Source organism: Esox lucius, chromosome 5 (genome assembly GCF_011004845.1).
Source record: "Esox lucius isolate fEsoLuc1 chromosome 5, fEsoLuc1.pri, whole genome shotgun sequence".
NCBI classification, from domain to species: domain Eukaryota; kingdom Metazoa; phylum Chordata; class Actinopteri; order Esociformes; family Esocidae; genus Esox; species Esox lucius.
Genome location: NC_047573.1, coordinates 3303737 through 3323837, shown reverse-complemented (window position 1 = coordinate 3323837; position 20101 = coordinate 3303737). Strand labels below are relative to the sequence as shown.

The following is a 20101-nucleotide window of genomic DNA, read 5'->3' as shown; positions in this document are numbered from 1 at the left end:
TCTTCTTGGCCGAGATAATCCATCCACCTCACAGGTGTGGCATATCAAGATGCTGATTAGACATCATGATTATTGCACAGGTGTGCCTTAGGCTGGACACAATAAAAGGCCACTCTAAAATGTGCAGTTTCACTGCATTGGGGGGGTCCGGGGGGGTCCAAAAACCAGTCAGTATTTGGTGTGAGCACTATGTGCCTCACGCAGTGCAACACATCTACTTCACTCCATGGCCTACTTATAATGAAATCAATGACTCAAATCACTCCATGGCTGGTTCCTTTCTTTAGAAAACAATAACAGTATAAAAGGGTCATGTAATACCATTATTCTCTCAAATATATGAAAATCATGGTATTACAGATATGCATTGTTGTGTTAAGGCTGAAAAGCACCAGGTGGATGAACATTTCTGAGATACAGAATTTGGAAAGACTGAGAAGGGAATTGAAGTGGGGTCAAACTATTGAAGAACCAGGATGTTCCCACATTCACAATATAACCGTAAACCGCTTGGTTTAAGGCATACTATAAAATAGCTACAGGAGGTTGCAGCCAGCAAAGTTGTTGTCTATTCTGAACAAATTTTAATACCTAATTTGTTTTGTTTGCAGCAAGGCTGGAACAGCGGTCAGCTGCATGGCAGTCTGTGTCTCTAACCACTATGCTATTTAACAAGGGATGGCCTATCACTCCCTCACTTACTCAGTAAGAGACATTTGCTCTTCTTGGCCGGCTTCGCTTACGCAGTCTGGCAAAAACCATGTGTGTATAGAGTGGAGAATGTATGTGTTATGTGTAGAGATATGGGACATATTGTTTGTGGGGGAGGAGTCGGGTTTCTTGGGTTAAAATAGGAATGCTTTAGCCACCTTGCATTAGCCACCTAGTGTTAGCCACCCTGCGTTAGCCACATCGCATTAGCCACCTAGTGTTAGCAACCCTGCGTTGGCCACCCTGCGTTAGCCACATCGCGTTAGCCACCTAGGGTTAGTCACCCTGCATTAGCCACCTTGCATTAGCCACCTTGCATTAGCCACCCTGCGTTAGCCACCCTGCGTTAGTCACATCGCGTTAGCCACCTAGGGTTAGTCACCCTGCATTAGCCACCTTGCCTTGAGCTTGCTAGCCATATTGTTTGAGATATCAACTTTCCTTATATAACCTTTAAAGATAATTGTTCAAAGGTCCTTCACACCAAACGGCGTGTAAATCCGTTCAGCGGTCTCTGAGGAGATGTCGTTAACGTGTTTTTCACAAAAGTTAAAATGGAGGCCATATTGTTTGAGATATCAACTTTTCCTTTATAACTTATAAAAACAAGGGTCCAGTGGTCCTTCACACTGATCAGCTGTTTCGCATGAGATGTCGTTTAAGTGTGTTTTTATCAATGCCAAAATCGTGAGAAACATCGGTAATGTTTGCAAATCTGTTCAGTGGTCTCGGAGGAGATGTCGTTAACGTGTTTTTCAGCAAGGTCAAAATGAAGGAAAGTCCAAGGGGTGAATTTAAAGACCCCAGAGACTTTTTTGGTCAGCATGAGAAGGGTTATATCTGGAACTTGGTTGCATGTCTCTACGACATTCGGTTCATGAGATCTGAGCTTCACTTTTTCCATTTTCGACTGAGCGCTACAGCGCACTTCGAACTTTGGCCGTCTACAATCAGGCAATGTTTGGAGCATTTTGAAATAGAGGGTACCGAGCTATGGACCTCTGAAAATGACCCTGGAGAATAATAATAATAATAATAAAACATACAAACATAAAAGGTTTCCAGCAACTTTGTTGCTTGGCCCCCTAATGATGTGCAATTAATTTCTCCCTATACTTAATTGAAAATAGTACCTTGACAAGATATCAAATGTTGAAATGTTGAAGAATACATTCCCATTTTGAATTTGATGCCAGCAACACGTTTAAAAAAGTGGGACAGCGGCATGTTTACCACTGTGTTGCATCACCTCTTTTAAAAAAAAATGCTCTGTAAGTGTTTAGGAACTGAGGAGACCAATTGCTGTAGATATGAAAGTGAAATGTTTTCCCATACTTGCTTGATATAGGATTGCAGCTGCTCAAGAGTTCAGGGTCTCCTTTGTCGTATAACTGTTTTCAAAATGTTTTCAGTGGGTGACAGGTCTGGACTGCAGGCAGGCCAGTTTAGCACCTGGACTCTAACTAAGGAGCCATGTTGTTGTAATACATGCAGAATATGGTTTGGCATTGTCTTGCTGAAATAAACAAGGCCTTCCCTGAAAAGGATATTGTCTGGATGGCATCACATGTTACTCCAAAACCTGTATATATTATTTAGCATTAATAGTGACCCATGCCATGTGCACTAATGCACCCCCATACCATCACGGATGCTGGCTTTTGAGCTGTGCACTGATGACAAGCCGGATGGTCGGATGGTCCCTCTCTTTAGCCCAGAGGATGCGGTGTCCATGATTCCCAAAAATAAGTCAGACTACAGAAAAGATTTTTCACAGTCCATCTCAAATGAGCCCAGAGAAGGTGGCAGTATTTCAGGATCTTGTTAATATGTAGTTTCTTCTTTGCATGGTAGTTTTAACTTGCATTGGTGGATTCAGTGATGTACTGTGTTCACAGACAATGGTTTACAGAAATGTTCAGGAGCCCATGTAGTGATTTACACTACAGAATCATGTTTGTTTTTAATGCAGTACTGCCGAAGATTCTGGCCATCCAATAATGGTTTTCAGCCTTGTCCCTTGCATATAGAGATTTCTCCTGATTCTCTGAATCTTTTAATACTATTATGTATTGCAGATGATGAGATCTCCAAACTCTTTACAATTTTACCTTGACAAACATTATTCTTAGATTGCTGCACTATTTGCCTGCACAGTCTTTCACCGAGTCTTTTCCCCTCCCCATCTTTACTTATCCTCTCTGGGATGCTCTTTTTATACCCAATCATGTTACTAACCTGTTGCCAATTAACCTAATTCATTGTGAGATGTTCCACCAGGTTTTTGTTCCAGCATTACACAACTTTCCAAACATTTCTGAAATGTGTTGCTGGCATCAAATTCTAAGTGGCCATATATTTTTTTCCAAAACCAATGACATTTCTCAATATCAACAGATGATATGTTGTCTTTGTATTATTTACAATAGAAAATAGGAATAAATGATTTGCACATCATGGCATTTTGTTTTTACTTCACCCAACCTTTTGGAAACAGGGTTGTACGTATTGAACAAATACATTTTTGAAAGCAAATGATAAAAGATATTCATCAAAAATGTATTCTAAATGATAGGGTATTTTTATTTTATCTATAGTGTTTAAATGTTCAATACTTTTTCTTGAAATGTGGAGTAGTTTATGTAGAGTGGTAGAAAATACATCCAATGTATTCCCTGTGGAAATAAAAAAATAAATAATGTGTGGATATTTAATAGTGAACTGTAGAATTCTAGCAACCAGTGTCGAAGGGATGATATACTATGTGTTAGTATAGTTACTAATTACTAGTAAGTAAAGGAGTACTACCTACTTTGAATGTCATTTGCAGGGAATACATTTTTAAAATGGTGCGCCATAGACCAAAAGTGTCAGTGTCGTAATTCCAACAAAATGTACAGATAAAATCTCATACAGGTTATTTTTGCATTTCTCCATTCATTGGTCCCAAAAGGAATTTCAAATCAGGTTTGTGTTTGGTTTTTAGTTTACCCTGGCCCAGTGTTTTGATAATCTATTAAATCTTATCTGGACAAGGTGACATTTGTCAACATATTTGCTGCAAGTAACACTTTTTGACAACTGTGTAAATATGAATAGGACAATATTGGCTAAATATTGTCCTATTGATATTTACAGTTATCAAAACAGTGAGGTTGGGTATAACTACACAACACAGATTTGATTTGAAATGGATCTAAAAATCCCCTAGAAGAAATGAATGGTGTAAGAACAATAAGAGCAGTTTTTCCAGTTTTGCTGGCAGGTTTTATGGCAATTATGACTCATTCTATTTCAGTCAGTACTGAACAAAAGGCAGAAAACATTTTCACACACGAGAAAACACAACTATTTATTTGTCTACGTGTGACAGGGCAGAGTTTCCAAATAATACCAGAGCAAGATAATAAGTGTTAACGAGCAAAAGCTCAGGGAATGACATCATATTTTATCCGGCCCATTATCAATTTCCACCACCAAGACGTCTTTTGCAACAAGTTGCCAGGGGCGTTGTTTCCCAACATCTGCTTGGGGAACGTTAGGGAGGGCGCCACGTTGCTGCTTAATAGAGGTTTTACAAGGAGAATTGCAAGTTGACACTAAATATAATTTTTGCTGCAAATAAAATATAATTCACACAAGATATTCTAAACACACGGTTTCACATATGATTACATACACGACACATTTGACGTACCATAGCAAACAACATAAGTTTCAGCAGTTAAATTAAGAGCTTGTATCCTAGTGGAGCTCAAAAATGAAAGATCAAATAATAACAGGGAATTTTACAGAAGCTCACTTGTTCCTTTAAGATTTGAAGTGAAAAGAAATCCGATGATGGAAACATTTCATTGTCTGCGGGGTTTACCACAGACCTACCGGACACTATTGAGGCGGCTAGCTCAGACGTCTTTCCTGAATGGTTTAAGCAGCAATGTATGGATGACCAGCCGGGGAATGAAACTCGTTCTCTTGGACGGCCCATCACTTCGGCCAGACAAGTGTACCGACCATCTGATCTGATCAAAAGTTCACAAAGCTATAAGGTTTTATTGTTGGCAAGAAATATACTAGAAGGTGAATATATATTACTCTCCCATTGTAACTTACTAGAAAACTATTTAAGTTCAATTGAACCGACTGTACCGTATCCCTCTATTATAATGAAATGATTTTGGCCGACTTAAAATGTTAAAATGCTCATGACAGAGGTCAGTGGTCTAAACTGAGCTTAGATTCAGGTCACAAAACCTGTCCATGACTGGTCTTTTGTCTCTACCTCAGTCAGCCACAATGATCAGGTTCAAGGCAAGGTAAGAAATGATCTGCCCCATGCATAATGCACATGCATAATGTGCATTGAACATTTGGCATTTTCTCATGGGTAGATTATACAATTTAAACAAAGCCTTTTGGAAGGTGAACAGAGTGGAAAAATAGTTCACTGAAAAGATTAGGAATGCACATCACTATTGACATGCATGAGCACAAAGATTACACAACACAAACCCATCCAGCTCCTGGTAGAATGAACAGGTCTTTCTGCCATTGGGCTCCGCACAGTATTTTCTCCACACCGGTCTGATCATAAACTTACTTCATACTAGTCAACTGATCTAAAGTCTGAAGAGGGCCTTATTTGGCATGTTCTCCCAACACTACACATTTGAACAAACTGCAAGCATATTATGGTTTAGTAAATCTATTTGGGGGAAAGAAATCGACCTCTTACCCTTAGGATACTGCACCCAATTTCATTCTGACAAGCAATGATTTATCAAGACATACTGCCAACCTTGTTTCCGCATACATCTGAATAAACTAATTACTACTTTGATTAGAGTGGCAACAGGCATCTGGCCAGAGTATTTATGCCTGGCCACACTGGTTAACCTTGGCAAACCTGCTATTTGGAGATGGTTAGACACTTTGAAACCATTCTACTGGAAATCCCTTCTTAAAATTATAATGCATAATATTGCAATGTGTTGACTAATTTACCAATGTAAGAATAGAAATGTACAAATGTTATGATTTTTGTATTTATTGAAATTCAGGCAGAAAATAAGTACCAAAAACAGCTTGAATTGAATCGCACTAGACTGAATGCCAAGGGTGGCAGAGTTATGTAACAAGGGTGGCAGAGTTATGTAACAAGGGTGGCAGAGTTACGTAACAAGGGCGGCAGAGTTACGTAACAAGGGCGGCAGAGTTACGTAACAAGGGCGGCAGAGTTACGTAACAAGAGCGGCAGAGTTACGTAACAAGAGCGGCAGAGTTACAATGCACAAGTGGCAAAGTAAAGGATTCCAAATTAAAGGAGCAATATGCAACATTTAGCTTACCATCATAAAAACAAGAAAGATTACAAGTAGACAGTTGCAGTTAATGTTTCAAATAATATTTTTCTATTAAAAGCAGAGAACTTGACTCCGCTTCAGAAGTAAAGAGTATTGGACAGCAACAAAATACAGGCCTGGGTGAATGTAAGGTCACGTTTTTTTTTATTTCAATAGTAAGACTTCCAAAAACAAAAATGTTTGGGGGGGGGGGATACAGGATATTGGAATTCCCTAATTTAAAACAACTTTGGGGCTTGGTTGCCGATCAAGCTGCTGGTCAGAGCCAAGTACCTCAGTGGCAAAAGGCCAACCCACGCCAGGCCCACGTCAACAGAATGTTACACCAGGCCTTCATCTGAAATGACACCCACCTCCAAATACACTTCATCCCAGTAGCGCATCACACAGGACCCGTAGGACCCCATGTGGGACAAGGATTCTGCCCATTAGGCAAAACAAAATAGCAATAAATGTCTTAAAACTGACCAAAGACCAGGTAACTGCGCAAATCTGTCCAATAAAAAGCATTTGGTGTCCCCCCTTTCCCCCAATAATGCCAGGCTAAACAGGTCAGATATAGAAAACGCCTCTGTTAGACTGTAGATGACAGGAACGCACTGATTCTAGGTCAGCTACATTCCAGTGGTTAAACATCTAGAGGCGCTCACAGGCAGCTGCCTTTGATGTGGGCACTGCCAACGTCTGAAACTACCAGAGGAGAGCAAGATCCATAAAAAAAAGAAAGAAAAACAACATTCATTCCATTACCTCACAGGAGAAATATCAGTAGCCAGTGCCAACAATGCATCTGACAATATGAAAACGGCAATAAACAACAGAACTAAGAATAGATCACCTCAATTAAGTACACAAGAGAACGATGAATGTTACAAATATCTCAACAAGTTAAAAAGCCAAGAAAGAAAAAAAATACAGCAAGCAATGTACACTTCATATTTCATGTAATTGGTGGCTCACCGCCTCCCCCTTATGGCTGCATGGTGTAACTGCAGTTATAAATACATCAGCGGGATTAACTTATTAACCAGCTGAACGCTGAGTCGATTTTAAATGGGACAGCATTGAAATGTCCAAGGGGTTTGTGGCTAAGGACTGGCACTCGCCGGTGTGTCGTGCCGAAGACCAGCCCTCAGCTGCAGGGATCAGGCCATCCAGCACCACAGCGGTGTGGATTTGGAGACGATCCTCCCCCAACAACCTTGGGTGCACAACTTTCAAATCAGATGAAGAACAGTTCACTGCCAAGTTGTAGGGTCTTGACATCGGCGTTCCAATACAGCCATTACAAAACAAGTCAGCGATCACAGGACTGGTTTAACAGATCATTATAAACTGAAGTCAACAGCCAGTCACCTATGTTGATTAATTTATTTGATTCAACTAGGTTGGGTGGTTCCTGCTGAGATGTGATTTAAGTCCAGTGTCCGGGGCGATGGGAGGGGCATAATCCGGGGAGGGGCATAGTCCGGGGGGGTGGTCCCTGCTGAGATGTGATGCAAGTCCAGTGTCCGTGGTGATGGGAGGGGCATAGTCCTGGGGGGTGGGTTCAGGCAGGAGAATCAAAGCTCAGTCACTGTCGAACTTGATGGAGTTGACGGACTGGGAAATGGCTCCCCCGCGGTAGCTGCCCCGCTTCTTCTTGGTCTTCTCGTGCCGGAAGGACTTGCCCTTTGTGAAGCGAAGCACGTCATTGGCTCTCTGGCCCCAGTCGCCATCCGCCCCGCGCTGAGCAGAGAAGGAGAGAGGGTCACGACACGCTCAGCCCAGAATGACCACCACATCTCTGGACAAACTAACTACTAGGGTCAATGGATGTAATGGAACACTATACTTCCTCCACTGCATATTGGGTATATTCGAAAGAAATCTTAAATAACAGTGTCAATAATTTTTCCACGGACGAAAATGCATAGTTTCTCATAATGTCCATGTTTTCTAATCTCTGAAGAGAACAACTGAAGTGAAACCCAAAGGTTGCTGAGGAGCTCAAACAGTAAAGACCCATAAATCTGATAGGCAGTCCACATCAGCACGCAGTTTTGAGCGGCTCAAGGAAATCACATACTTTAGTAGATTAATCTTAAGACTGAAATAGGTTTTATCTGCATTTTTCTCAGTTACTGCAAGTCATTCCAAAATACCTACTGCAAAATTAAACTGCTTCTAATTATTTCTGCATTCCTCAAGTTCATACGAATTTAGTTTCATCCTGAAGCACATCAGACATTACAGAACCTGAATCAGTGAGCGTTTTATTACTATATAAGTTATTGAAATAAACAACTGCCTAGACCATAGTTCTGCAACCCCCCCCAGCCATTCTGTCTTCTAGATGTATCCCAGAGCTAGCACAACTGAATTAACTTAACTAATTAACAAGCCCTCACCTGTAGAATCAGGTGAGCTAGTTAAGGGCAAAAACTACATTGAAATGGCTGGGGGGTCCCCAGGAGAGGGCTGAAGACCTATGGTCTAGTGAGCGCTAGGTCCTTTATATTGTTATATTTATATTGTTTACATAATATATATTTCACTAACATATGAGGCCTATACCGTTTATGTTGTAGGAATTCATTCTTAATTGGTATGTAATAACTGTGTTGACAAGTTGACTACAGCCAGAAATAATATTGCCTAGTAATAATTTGCTATTCATTTTTAACATATCAAATCACAATTTCAGTTTATGTAATGATGTTCAACAAAAAGATCAATGAGCAGGAAAAGAATGAGCGAAAGCTCCGTGACCTGTGCTTGCATAACCCACATGAATGTACCTTCTCTTGACCATTTTATGGAGCATTAACAATGCTGAACAGTGATTAAACACGGAGGTGGAAAAACTAAGAATTTAGGAAATGGCCATGTTTATGTAAGCCTGTTGGAGTTGACTGAATCAAAGAAAGGCAACATCTATCAGATTTACAAAGAAAAACAGACCATGGATGTTTTATAATCTCCAAATACACAACAGATTATATTCCAGTTGGTTTTCCCTCTTCACTTATACAAGGCAAGGTTTCCCTGCTCAGCTCAACTGTCGTCATGTAAGTAGAAATTTAACATTGGCAGGGAAAGGACCTAAAGGACCTAGTGTTTGGCCTCAATATATTCCTGTGAAGTTGGACCAGGCCTGGTCAACAGGTTCAGTTAATAAGGCTTGGGTCAGACCGGGCAGAAATTAGGCCCCATGAGAACTCTACCTGCCTGAATAAGATGGAAGTGTATAGGTATTCCCACTATCATTGTGCTCAAATAAAGAGTAGCAGCTTGTTACATATATCTCGTAGAAGACAATTAAAGGCATTCATGAATAGGAATGGTCTGTGTATTGTAAATATATGGTTCTTTCCAGGGCCAGTGGTTTCTCACAAGGAACCACCACCACCACAGAGACAGTAGTAAATCTCACCTTGGCGTCAAAGGAGTTATCTGCCAGTCGGTTGTCCACCTCAATTTCCTCCTCTCTGATTCTACGGAAAGGTACATTGATCTTTAGAAGGACAGACAGAGACACAGAGAACAGGGTTGTAGTATCTGACAAGGTTTTAAAGCTCTATCAGTTAAATACACTTTCTACATTGGTGAGGCGGGCCAATCGAATTTCCCTGCATCAGTGACAGCTTTAAAAGTCCCAGAATTAAAAGTCCTCTGTTCCGTGTAGATGCACGAAGCAGAATTATACAGCCCAACTCCTTAACCCACCCTGACACAACACCCGAAACCAAAATAAGCCATCCGTGATAACCAGTAGCCATACAAGCCCCCTTATAAGATAGACCTGGTCGGTTCTCACCTTTTTAGAGACTTTGGGAAAGGTCTGTGGCGTTGTCGGTTCTCTCTTGTTTTTAGGAGTGGTTACGGCATCCTTGTCGTCCTCACACTCAGAAGATGAGTCTTCTCCAGCCTCTCTCTTACTTGCCGTGCCTTTGGAGGAAGTGGAAAGACGGAAAGTGAGAAAAAAAAAACTACAAGCTACTCAGGTTCTAAAGCAAAAAATGCACAACTTATTTCAGCCATTATTAAAGGGGTAGAAAGAAAAAAAGAGTTTGAAGGTAATGTTCTAAATCTGATTTTCCTGAGATATCACACTTAAACATTGGCAACAGTCCATCTATATCTGTTTAGAATTCTTTGTAATTTCCTTACTCCCATTTGACAACCACAGTACTGTCCTTCCCAACCTAAAGCACCCTGTACTAGCAAGTACCACAGGTCTGGTTTGGTAAGGAAAGACGAGTCACATTACTGCCTAGATGCAGGGCACCTTTAAGGCGCAGTAACAGTCATGTGGTGAAACATTAGCCCCAACCCACTTCGTAAATGACTGTACTGTAACCCAAAGCTGTTGCCCTTACGGACAGCATTTAACAAGACAATTTTACTAATCCTAACAAGACAATCTGTGGATAAATGTTGTAAACTGAAAACTGAACAGACCGGAGGCCAGGTCTATTGGAGGGCAGTCTGGAGCATACCATTAGTGATGGGAGGTGAGGCCTCTTCATCGGACGAGTCTTCTGACGAGCTGCTGTCATCCTTGGCTTTAGGTGTGGCAGCGGGGGTTGCTTTCGGCGTCCCGGCCGGGGTCTTGGCCGGGGTCTTGGCCTTTTTGCTGGCTTCTTCATCAGAGCTGGTGTCCTCTGAGGAGGACTCTGCGGCAGGGGCGGCAGATTTGGGGGTAGCGGCCTTCCCATTGATCACAGCAGGCTTGGCCGGCGTTGTCTTGACGACATCCGTCTCCATCTCTGAGTCTGAACTGTCGTCAGAGTCCGAGCTGCTCTCAGCTGCCTTCTTTGCTGGCGTTGCTGCAAGGATCATAGTTGAATTTAGTCCTCTGTATAAAATACACTACAAGGCTTACTAATGAACTATGAAAACTGAAAGTTACACAACACAATGAATAGAATTGCAAAACAGAGCAAAATTAGGAAAAAAAACTAACAGCACATCAATATTCTTACTCTTCTTTGCTGCTTTAGGGGTGGGGGCCGGGACCTTCTTGCTGACAGGGGTAACTGGTTTCACGGGTTTCTTTTTACTGGTCTCCTCTTCATCAGAGCTACTTTCTTCAGATGATGAAGTTTTGGCAGCTTTAGCTGGGGCCTTGGCAGCAGGACTCTTGGCAGGTTTAGTCACCACAGGGGTGGCAGGTTTGGAAGACGAGGCAGCCTTCTTTGCAGGAGCTTCATCCTCGTCTGAGCTCGAGTCAGAGTCGGAGTCACTCTCTGACGCTTTAGTTGTGGAGGGTTTGGAGGCTGGGGTAGCTGGTTTCACTGCAGGGGTGCTCTTTTTAGCCGGAGGTTCATCTTCTGAAGAAGAGTCTGAATCTGAGCTACTCTCCGCTGCAGCTGGTTTCTGAACCGGGGTGGCTGGTTTAGCGACGGGTTTAGCTGCAGGGGTGCTCTTTTTAGCCGGATGTTCATCTTCTGAAGAAGAGTCTGAATCTGAGCTACTCTCCGCTGTAGCTGGTTTCTGAATGGGGGTGGCTGGTTTAGCTGCGGGTTTAGCTGCAGGGGTGCTCTTTTTAGCCGGAGGTTCATCTTCTGAAGAAGAGTCTGAATCTGAGCTACTCTCCGCTGTAGCTGGTTTTTGAATGGGGGTGGCTGGTTTAGCTGCGGGTTTAGCTGCAGGGGTGCTCTTTTTAGCCGGAGGTTCATCTTCTGAAGAAGTGTCTGAATCTGAGCTACTTTCCTTTGGCGCTTTGGCCGGGGTAGCGGCAGGCTTCTTGGTAGCTACAACAGCTTTAGCCGGGGTAGCGGCAGGCTTCTTGGTAGCTACAACAGCTTTAGCCGGGGTAGCGGCAGGCTTCTTGGTAGCAACAACAGCTTTAGCCGGGGTAGCGGCAGGCTTCTTCGTAGCAACAACAGCTTTAGCCGGGGTCTCATCGGTGCTGCTGTCAGAGTCTACAACATAAGCGGGGAAGACTTACATTAAAAAAAATAAACACATTCACTTTGACCGCAAAAATAAATGTTGTTACAATATTTATTTATAATAATGAATATTACTAACTGGCACAGGATGAGATGTCAGAGTTCATGTTTCTATAGCAAAGTACTACCCTTGAGTAGACCATAAAGGGGCCAAACCAGCGAGAATAAGTTGCAATTAACTGAATGCTTGAAGTCTTGGTAAAGTAACTCCAGTGTATAATATTAAGACTGTTTGGTTTGAATATTATCATTACGTTTTATATCAATTATTCTTTTCAAAACGAGTCGGCCATCTCAGCCTGCAGTTCCATATGGCAACTTTGTTAAACACGCCACCATATTTTCCAGGGGATTAGGACACAACTTAAGAGAAGCTCATCTTCTTACCGGAGCTTGACGAGTCAGCTTTTTTAGCAGGGGCCTTCTTGGCAGGAGCAGCCTTGACGGCTGGTTTCTTCACCTCCTCCTCCTCATCCTCAGAGCTGGACTCAGAGTCCGAGGAGGATTCGGCAGCCTTGTTTGGGGTCGCGGACGGTTTGGCCTTCACAGTCGCCTCTTGTGCGACCGTCACGTTTGCCTTCACGCCCGCTACTCTCACAGTCTTGGCCGGCACCACCTTCTGTACCACCGTTACAGCCGCCTTAGCTGGGGCGATTTTCACCGTCTTGATACCTTTTTCCTCTTCCTCCTCTTCCTCCGAGCTGGAGTCGGAGGCGTCCTTGGCAGGGGTAACTGTTACTTTGGCCGCTGTAGATTTAACCGTTATAACTTCGGGATTCTTAGGCTGTTCTTCATCCTCGGAGCTGGAGTCAGAGGAAGAGTCTTCGGCAGCAGCTGCCTTGGCAGGGATCGCCTTGGCTACTGGCTTCTTTGCCTCCTCTTCATCCTCGGAGCTGGAGTCTAAGTGTAATCAAAGTTAAATCCAGTTTAGCGAGCAGGGTTTTGGGTACAGCTCATGGCTAGGGTTAACGTTAACTTTCGGTTTAGTATTATAGTTTTAAGGAAGATGGGCAATAATTTTTCCAGTTCCCACAAATACAGAAAAACAAACAACTAGGACAAGAACCATTAGAAGATATATAGATAGATATATATATAGATAGAGATCTATCCCTCTATTTATCCATTTCCCTATACCTACAGTAACTCACAAAAGCTAGTACAACCCTCTGTTCATGTGACAACACAGGAAATGACACGTTGGTACAAGGTAAAGTAGTGTACAACTTGTATAACAGGGTATATATGCAGTCCCCTCAAAATAACAAAACAGCCATTAATGTCTAAACCGCTGGCAACAAAAGTGAGTACACCCCTAAGTGAAAATTCCCAAATTGGGCCCAAAGTGTCAGTATTTTGTTTAGCCACCATCATTTTCCAGCACTGCACATGGAGTTCACCAGAGCTTCACAGGTTGCCACTGGAGTCCTCTTCCACCCTTCCATGATGACATCATGGAGCTGGTGGATGTTAGAGAATATTCATGTATTGTAACTCCAGTGGCAACCTGTACTCCACCTTCCGTTTGAGGATGTCCCACAGATGCGCAATAGGGTTTAGGTCTGGAGACATGCTTGGCCAGTCCACCTTCACCCTCAGCTGCTTTAGCAAGGCAGTGGTCGTCTCAGAGGTGTGTTTGGGGTCGTCATCATGTTGGAATACTGCCCTGCGGCCCAGTCTCTGAAGGGAGGGGATCATGCTCTGCTTCAGTATGTCACAGTACATGTTGGCATTCATGGTTCCCTCAATGAACTGTAGATCCCCAGTGCCAGCAGCACTCATGCAGCCCCAGACCATGACATTCCCACAATCATGCTTGACTGTAGGCAAGACACATGAGTCTTTGTACTCCTCACCTGGTTGCCGCCACACACGCTTGACACCATCTGAACCAAATAAGTGTATCTTGGTCTCATCAGACCACAGGACATGGTTCCAGTAATCCATGTCCTTAGTCTGCTTGTCTTCAGCAAATGGTTTCTTGTGCATCATGTTTAGAAGAGGCTTCCTTCTGGGACGACAGCCATGCAGACCAATTTGATGCAGTGTGCAGCATATAGTCTGAGCACTGACAGGCTGCCCCCCCACCCCTTCAACCTCTGCAGCAATGCTGGCAGCACTCATACGTCTATTTCCCAAAGTCAACCTCTGGATATGACGCTGAACATGTGCACTCAACTTCTTTGGTCGACCATGGTGAGGCTTGTTCTGAGTTGAACCTGTCCTGTCAAACTGCTGTATGGTCTTGGCCACCGTGCTGCAGCTCAGTTTCAGGGTCTTGGCAATTGTCTTATAGCCTAGGCCTCTCTTTATGTAGAGCAACAATTATTTTTTACAGATCCTCAGAGTTCTTTGCCATGAGGTGCCATGTTGAACTTCCAGTGACCAGTATGAGGGAGTGTGAGAGCGATGACACCAAATTTAACACACCTGCTCCCCATTCACACCTGAGACCTTGTAACACTAACAAGTCACATGACACCGATTTGGTCCAATTTGGACATTTTCACTTAGGGGTGTACTTACTTTTGTTGTCAGCAGTTTAGACGGTAATGGCTGTGTGTTGAGTTATTGAGGGGACAGCAAATGTACACAGTTATACAAGCTGTACACTCACTACTTTACATTGTAGCAAAGTGTCATTTCTTCAGTGTTGTCAGATGAAAATATATACTCAATTAGAAAAATGTGAGGTGTGTACTCACTTTTGTGAGATACTGTATATAATCGATAAAGAGAGAGAACCTAGTTCCAGAACCAACCTGAGCTGGACTCTGTTTTCTTAGCAGCAGCAGGTTTAGGGGTCACAGTCTTGGCTGGCGTGGTCTTCACTGGGGCTGCTTTAGCTGGGCACAATAATATATGGTTACATTACATTTTAAACAAAAACTCAGTTAGCAGAGGGCAACAAGTGGTGTCAGATACCCAGACAGAACTACGGGTCGAGAGATTATGATTTCTCAACGATGATTATTGGGAACTGTAATTATTTTAACAATACTGAATGAACAATAAAACGCAACCCTAATTGATGTAATATTGCACAAACTTCAACACAAAATAATCATGTAACATTCCGGCATACGAATTACGTGAGGAAGAAAAGGTCTGTGCAGTTAACGAGCCAGGCGGCCCAGTGAACATACACAGAAGAGACCCACTTTCAATCCAATCCTGAAAACGACTCTGCCGCACCCATAGACCCGGCCCTAATTAATCGTCCAGGCTAGACAAAAGGTCTGTCTCAGACAGAACAGTCGAGGCAGGCCGCCCCATTTATCCCAGTCAACAGTTGTCAACAGGTTCAACTGAGTTCAGTCTGATGAGGAAATCAGCCATTCATGAGGTATTATGGAGCAGAAAGTAGGTACGGGAGTGGTTAATTAGTTACCTGCCACTTTCTTCACCTCCTCCTCACTACTGTCATCGCTGCTGTCAGAGGAGCTGTCCTTTTTGGCCTTCCTGGCCACTGCAGGAGGCGGGGCCTTCTTTGCGGCCACACCAGGGGGCGGGACAGCACTGTACGGACCTACCGGATGGACAGACATCAGCAGGGGTGGAAAACTAAAAACATTTTCACCAGTGTGGACAAAACACTAATATGCCGTGAACAGGTCGTCAACAGCAGAAACACACGGTTACGGGTACAATAGACGCATACCTGGTTTGGCCTTCTTGCTGGGAGGGGCCTCCTCTTCATCACTGCTGCTGGATTCAGCCGCTTTAGCAGGGGCCGCTTTAGCAGGGGCCGCTTTAGCAGGGGCCGCTTTAGCAGGGGCCGCTTTAGCAGGGGCCGCTTTAGCAGGGGCCGCTTTAGCAGGGGCCGCTTTAGCAGGGGCCGCTTTAGCAGGGGCCGCTTTAGCAGGGGCCGCTTTAGCAGGGGCCTTGGCTACAGACTGATGGAAAGAATTTATCAGCCCAATTAAAAATATTGAACACCTGAATAAGCTGTAGAAAATCTGACGAAGGCATAGCTGGCCCAAAAAGATGTGGTTTAATTCATCCTATTAATAGAATGTTGCAATCAAACTCAAGCAGCAGTAGTTAAAAACAAGCAAGCAGATTTGCTTCTATACATACATAGAAGCAATTCAATGTGCTTTACAAAGAAGAAAATAAACCAGAAGGATTATCTTAACAGGCTCTAGGGCTACCAATGGAACTTCGGTTAGATTCACCTGTATTGCCCTCTAGCGGTCAAAAAAACCATATTGTAAACGGACTCAAAACAGATGTAGGATTTATCAATTTAACGCAAAACCGATGACAAGACGGCAGTCAAAACAAAGTCAAATTCTCAGTTTGTCACATCCCAAACCATCCATGTCCCTTCTTTAGTCCAGCATCAAGTGGGGGCGGCACAAGGCTAGTTGGTCAGAAGGACATACTGTACCACGCCTAGGAAGGGAGACCGTTACTGACAGAACAGCTCCCATGGTAACGTGGACACTTTATTCACTATAAAGCTGACCCCACTCCCCCCCCCCCCCCCCCCCCCCCCATTTGAGTCCCCCACATTAGTATAAATCCCTGGTGTAGCCCAGGAACCGGGGTAAAGCACCAGTGGAAATGCAACAATTGGAGTGGTGGTGTATTGGGGAACAGTTTCATTACCTTAGCGGGGGCCTCGTCTTCACTGGAGCTGTCTTCACTGCTGCTGCTACTAGCTGCTGTCTTAGCGGGGGCAGCTTTGACCTTTCCTTCTGCGAAGAGAAAAGAGATGCAAAGAGAAACAGTCAGCAAACAGGCAGGAACCAACGCTACGAATGTATGTGACCAAGCGGCCATCTTTGTAAAACTAGCATCTTTTTCAGGAGTCTGTCCATGGAGACGCAAGTTAATTGCACTCACTGGCAGCAGGGACTTTGGCTGGAGCCTCGTCCTCTGAAGACTCACTGCTGGAGCTGGAGTCCTTCTTCCTGGCTGTGGGTGTCACCACGCAGGCCTTCACCGGAGCCTTGGCGGCTGGCTTCTGTGTGTAGAGGAGGAGGAGCGGACATAAGCATGCCTGAAGAACACATTCTTCCTCAGCAACACTGGCTTGGTTCACGCATAACGCTGAGCTTTGTGCTGTAACCAGTGTTCCCAACATGTCTTCATCAGAGCCCACCTATTCTTCACTAAGCCCTTCATGGGGCTAAAATGAAAATCACGGCTGTCTACCTTTTTAGTGGCCGGCTCTTCCTCCTCACTGGAGTCCTCGCTGCTGCTGGACTCCGCTGCCTTGGCAGGGGGTGGAGCCTTCACCGCTAACGGAAAAAAAGAAACGGTTAACAAAAACACCGGGACAGTTTAATATGATATAAATTATTATTAATGAGGGCCAAAAAACACTGCCGGTTTTAACCAGCCTCTTCCCGACCCCTGCTATAGGATCAAACCCCACCATAATGTGCTATTGCAGTCATTTTCCCTGTGCATTGTCCTTGACAGCAATTCTGAGAAGGTAAACAGGCGACGCTGGAAGCTGCTCTGAATAGCCTCTGTTAAACTGGCGTGTGTTAATATGAGGGCACCTGCAGGTTTGGCCTTGACGGGGGCTTTAGCTTCCTCTTCATCACTGCTCGAGTCCTCGCTGGAGCTTTCAGCAGTCTTTGCTTTTTTAGCAGACGGACTGCCGCTGGCCTCAGCGCCGCCGGAAAGAGCCTTGCGTTTCTTAGCTTCAGGAGACCTGGGGGAAAAATGAAAACTGAGCAGTCAGTGGCATTCAAAACAAGCACACAGGATTGGAGGCCCCAACCTGATCATTCAGCGCATTGAGGTATGCCTGGTTAGTGGTTCCCAAATGGGGGACCTGGGTGATAGCAGCCAGCAAAGAAACATTGTGATGCCTGTGTGTGGATCCAGTATACTTACTTCACCCAGAAGTTGAAAATGTCAAGTAGACCAGTATCATCTTTTTCATCCTGGGGGGGCTATTGAAAAGGAAGAATAATTCACATTAGAAACATCTTTACATTTCTCTAGTCATCATCTGGTCTGAAATGTAAGAACTATTCCCAAAAAACATAACCGTTCTTTTACATCATCTTCATTAATTTATTCATAGAAATACAGTGAACAATAGAAGGGTCACTTATCAAACATATGAATTGCCTTACGGCATCAGAACATCTACTTGTTCTGATGCCGCCAAACATTCCAGGATGTGGGGGCGTAGTAGTGAAAAGCAGTTTTACCCAACTCTGAATAACAGCAGGATATATCTCAAGGACCAAACTGTATTGAGAGCAAGTTTGATAACTGCAGACTTTACAGTTTATTTTTGAGGCAAGACAGCACTGAAGCAGTCTTACAAACTTTAAACTACCGTATCCCCCTTGTGGAAGTAATTGCAGGTCAGAAGTGAAACGTTAAGAGCATTTCTGTCTCAGACATTTCATTTAAATATTTCAGCGTTAGTTAGCTCGCTAACTTCTTAAGCGAAACAGTAATTCGAACAAGGCAGCTCACAGCAAACACCCCACAATCATAATTTGGCTTCGTAAGCAACAAATTGTAATTTAAAAAACGGTGGGTCGGAATCACACGTGCTAGCCACACAGCGTGCACACCCGGCGAAACTGACTAGCTCGTTAGTTCACCTAGGTAACTAGTCAGATGAGTAGAAACACAGCATTGTCGAGATCTACATGAACAGACATAGACCGAATGTACAATGTGACACTTACCACTTTCGCTTGTTTGATGAACTGCTGAGCAGCTTTCGTGAACTTGTTCTGTAGTAGAAACGAATATACATGCTTGTAAAGATCACTCGGCACGGAACTTTGCTCCGCCATTTTCACCACGCTGATGTGAAAGGGATCCGACGGTGACATGCGCGCTGAAAAGCTGTCGCATCATAGATACGTAAACAACATGGAAAAACATGGGAAACTCATATTATTCATTTTCCTTCCTATTTTGGTTTGATTATGATTATACTTTAGCCTTAGAAACTAATACAATTATTAAGTATAGCTGCTCCTACATGGTCTTATATTGTCATTACTTCGCGAGCTCTGTACATCTTTATATAAATTGTTTAAAGGCACCTACCTCTTCTTTTTTTGGTATAGGCTGCCGGATGCGCGTCATCAATAATCGCCAGTGTGACCATCATTTCCCAACATGGCACCTTGACGTTCAAATCTTAAGGGCTCGACTTCACTGATAGTCTGGACGTTTTACCGATATAACTGTCTTAACTCTTCACAATCTTTAAGTCATGCCTCGGTATGAGCTTGCCCTCATTCTGAAGGCCATGCAGAGGCCAGAAACCGCAGCCACTATACGGCGCACTGTGGAGACCTTGATGGAGCGGGGCGCTATTGTGAGAGGTTTGGAGAACCTAGGAGAGAGACGGCTCCCGTACAAGATATCGAAACACAACGAACGACACACGCGTGGTGGCTACTTTCTTATAGATTTCCACGCTGCTCCCAGTATTCTTACGGGCCTGCTGGATCATCTAGATCGGGACGTTGACGTGGTGAGGCCAACGGTCTTGAAGACGGACCAAGTGCAACCCAGAGGACCCTGCTGCGCGGTCGAGGTGGCTTCAAAACCCCAGGTCACACGGCAAAAATAAACTGAAGGTGTTGGATGTCAACAGTTCTTTGTAGTTGCCTAGTGGAAACCATTTCAACTGTCTTGACAACTCCTTTGTATTGAAAGGGAGTGTGTTGATTTTCGGACACCAAACAGAAGATGGGACAGTTCAATCACTTCCTAAATCTCTTTTGCATAGGCCTACATGGTAGACATTCATACTTGGAGCATTTATTTCATCATACAACAGTGTATTTAGCACAATTTGTGTGTTGTGTGCTTTAAATAGTAATTAAATTACTCTTCATGTAAAATCAAGCTTAACTTTATTCAGAATTCACATTTTGGTTAGTTATCTGACAACATGTTCACCTATATCAAAATGCACTGGAAAACTAGATAAAAGACAATGAGATCAAGGTCTCAGAGTGTGGAGTGCAAGAAATGCACCCGTGAACCCTGAATTTTGAGTGGTCAAGCTATACTTAAATGGAAAAAGTTTCCCTTATTTGCTGAACGCTAGCATTTACATTAGGAGATCCCATCAGTGATACC

The 20101-nt window shown here is 43.6% G+C and overlaps 2 protein-coding genes across 4 annotated transcripts; one reads left to right on the top strand and one right to left on the bottom strand.

Moving 5' to 3' along the window:
- Nucleotides 1–6234: 6234 nt before the first annotated feature.
- nolc1 (nucleolar and coiled-body phosphoprotein 1) lies at nucleotides 6235–18839 on the bottom strand. Of its 3 annotated transcripts, XM_034292343.1 has the most exons (16): nucleotides 18685–18839; nucleotides 17870–17928; nucleotides 17530–17684; nucleotides 17177–17262; nucleotides 16865–16985; nucleotides 16628–16716; nucleotides 15675–15909; nucleotides 15405–15542; nucleotides 14776–14859; nucleotides 12401–12913; nucleotides 11738–11983; nucleotides 11042–11620; nucleotides 10556–10885; nucleotides 9874–10004; nucleotides 9490–9570; nucleotides 6235–7802 (listed from the first exon to the last, which is right to left on the bottom strand). In XM_034292343.1, exons 1-16 carry the CDS (start codon nucleotides 18832–18834, stop codon nucleotides 7644–7646), a joined length of 3156 nt encoding a protein of 1051 aa, XP_034148234.1. In that variant the 5' UTR covers nucleotides 18835–18839; the 3' UTR covers nucleotides 6235–7643. The 3 variants fall into 3 exon arrangements, with proteins under 3 accessions (XP_034148234.1, XP_012989452.4, XP_019902040.3); XM_013133998.4 differs by having other exon boundaries at nucleotides 11042–11983; nucleotides 18685–18838; XM_020046481.3 differs by having other exon boundaries at nucleotides 7692–7802; nucleotides 9490–9550; nucleotides 11042–11983.
- A 244-nt stretch (nucleotides 18840–19083) lies between these two features.
- mrps6 (mitochondrial ribosomal protein S6) lies at nucleotides 19084–19854 on the top strand. Its single transcript, XM_010876552.3, has one exon. It carries the CDS (start codon nucleotides 19224–19226, stop codon nucleotides 19584–19586), a length of 363 nt encoding a protein of 120 aa, XP_010874854.1. The 5' UTR covers nucleotides 19084–19223; the 3' UTR covers nucleotides 19587–19854.
- Nucleotides 19855–20101: the final 247 nt, after the last annotated feature.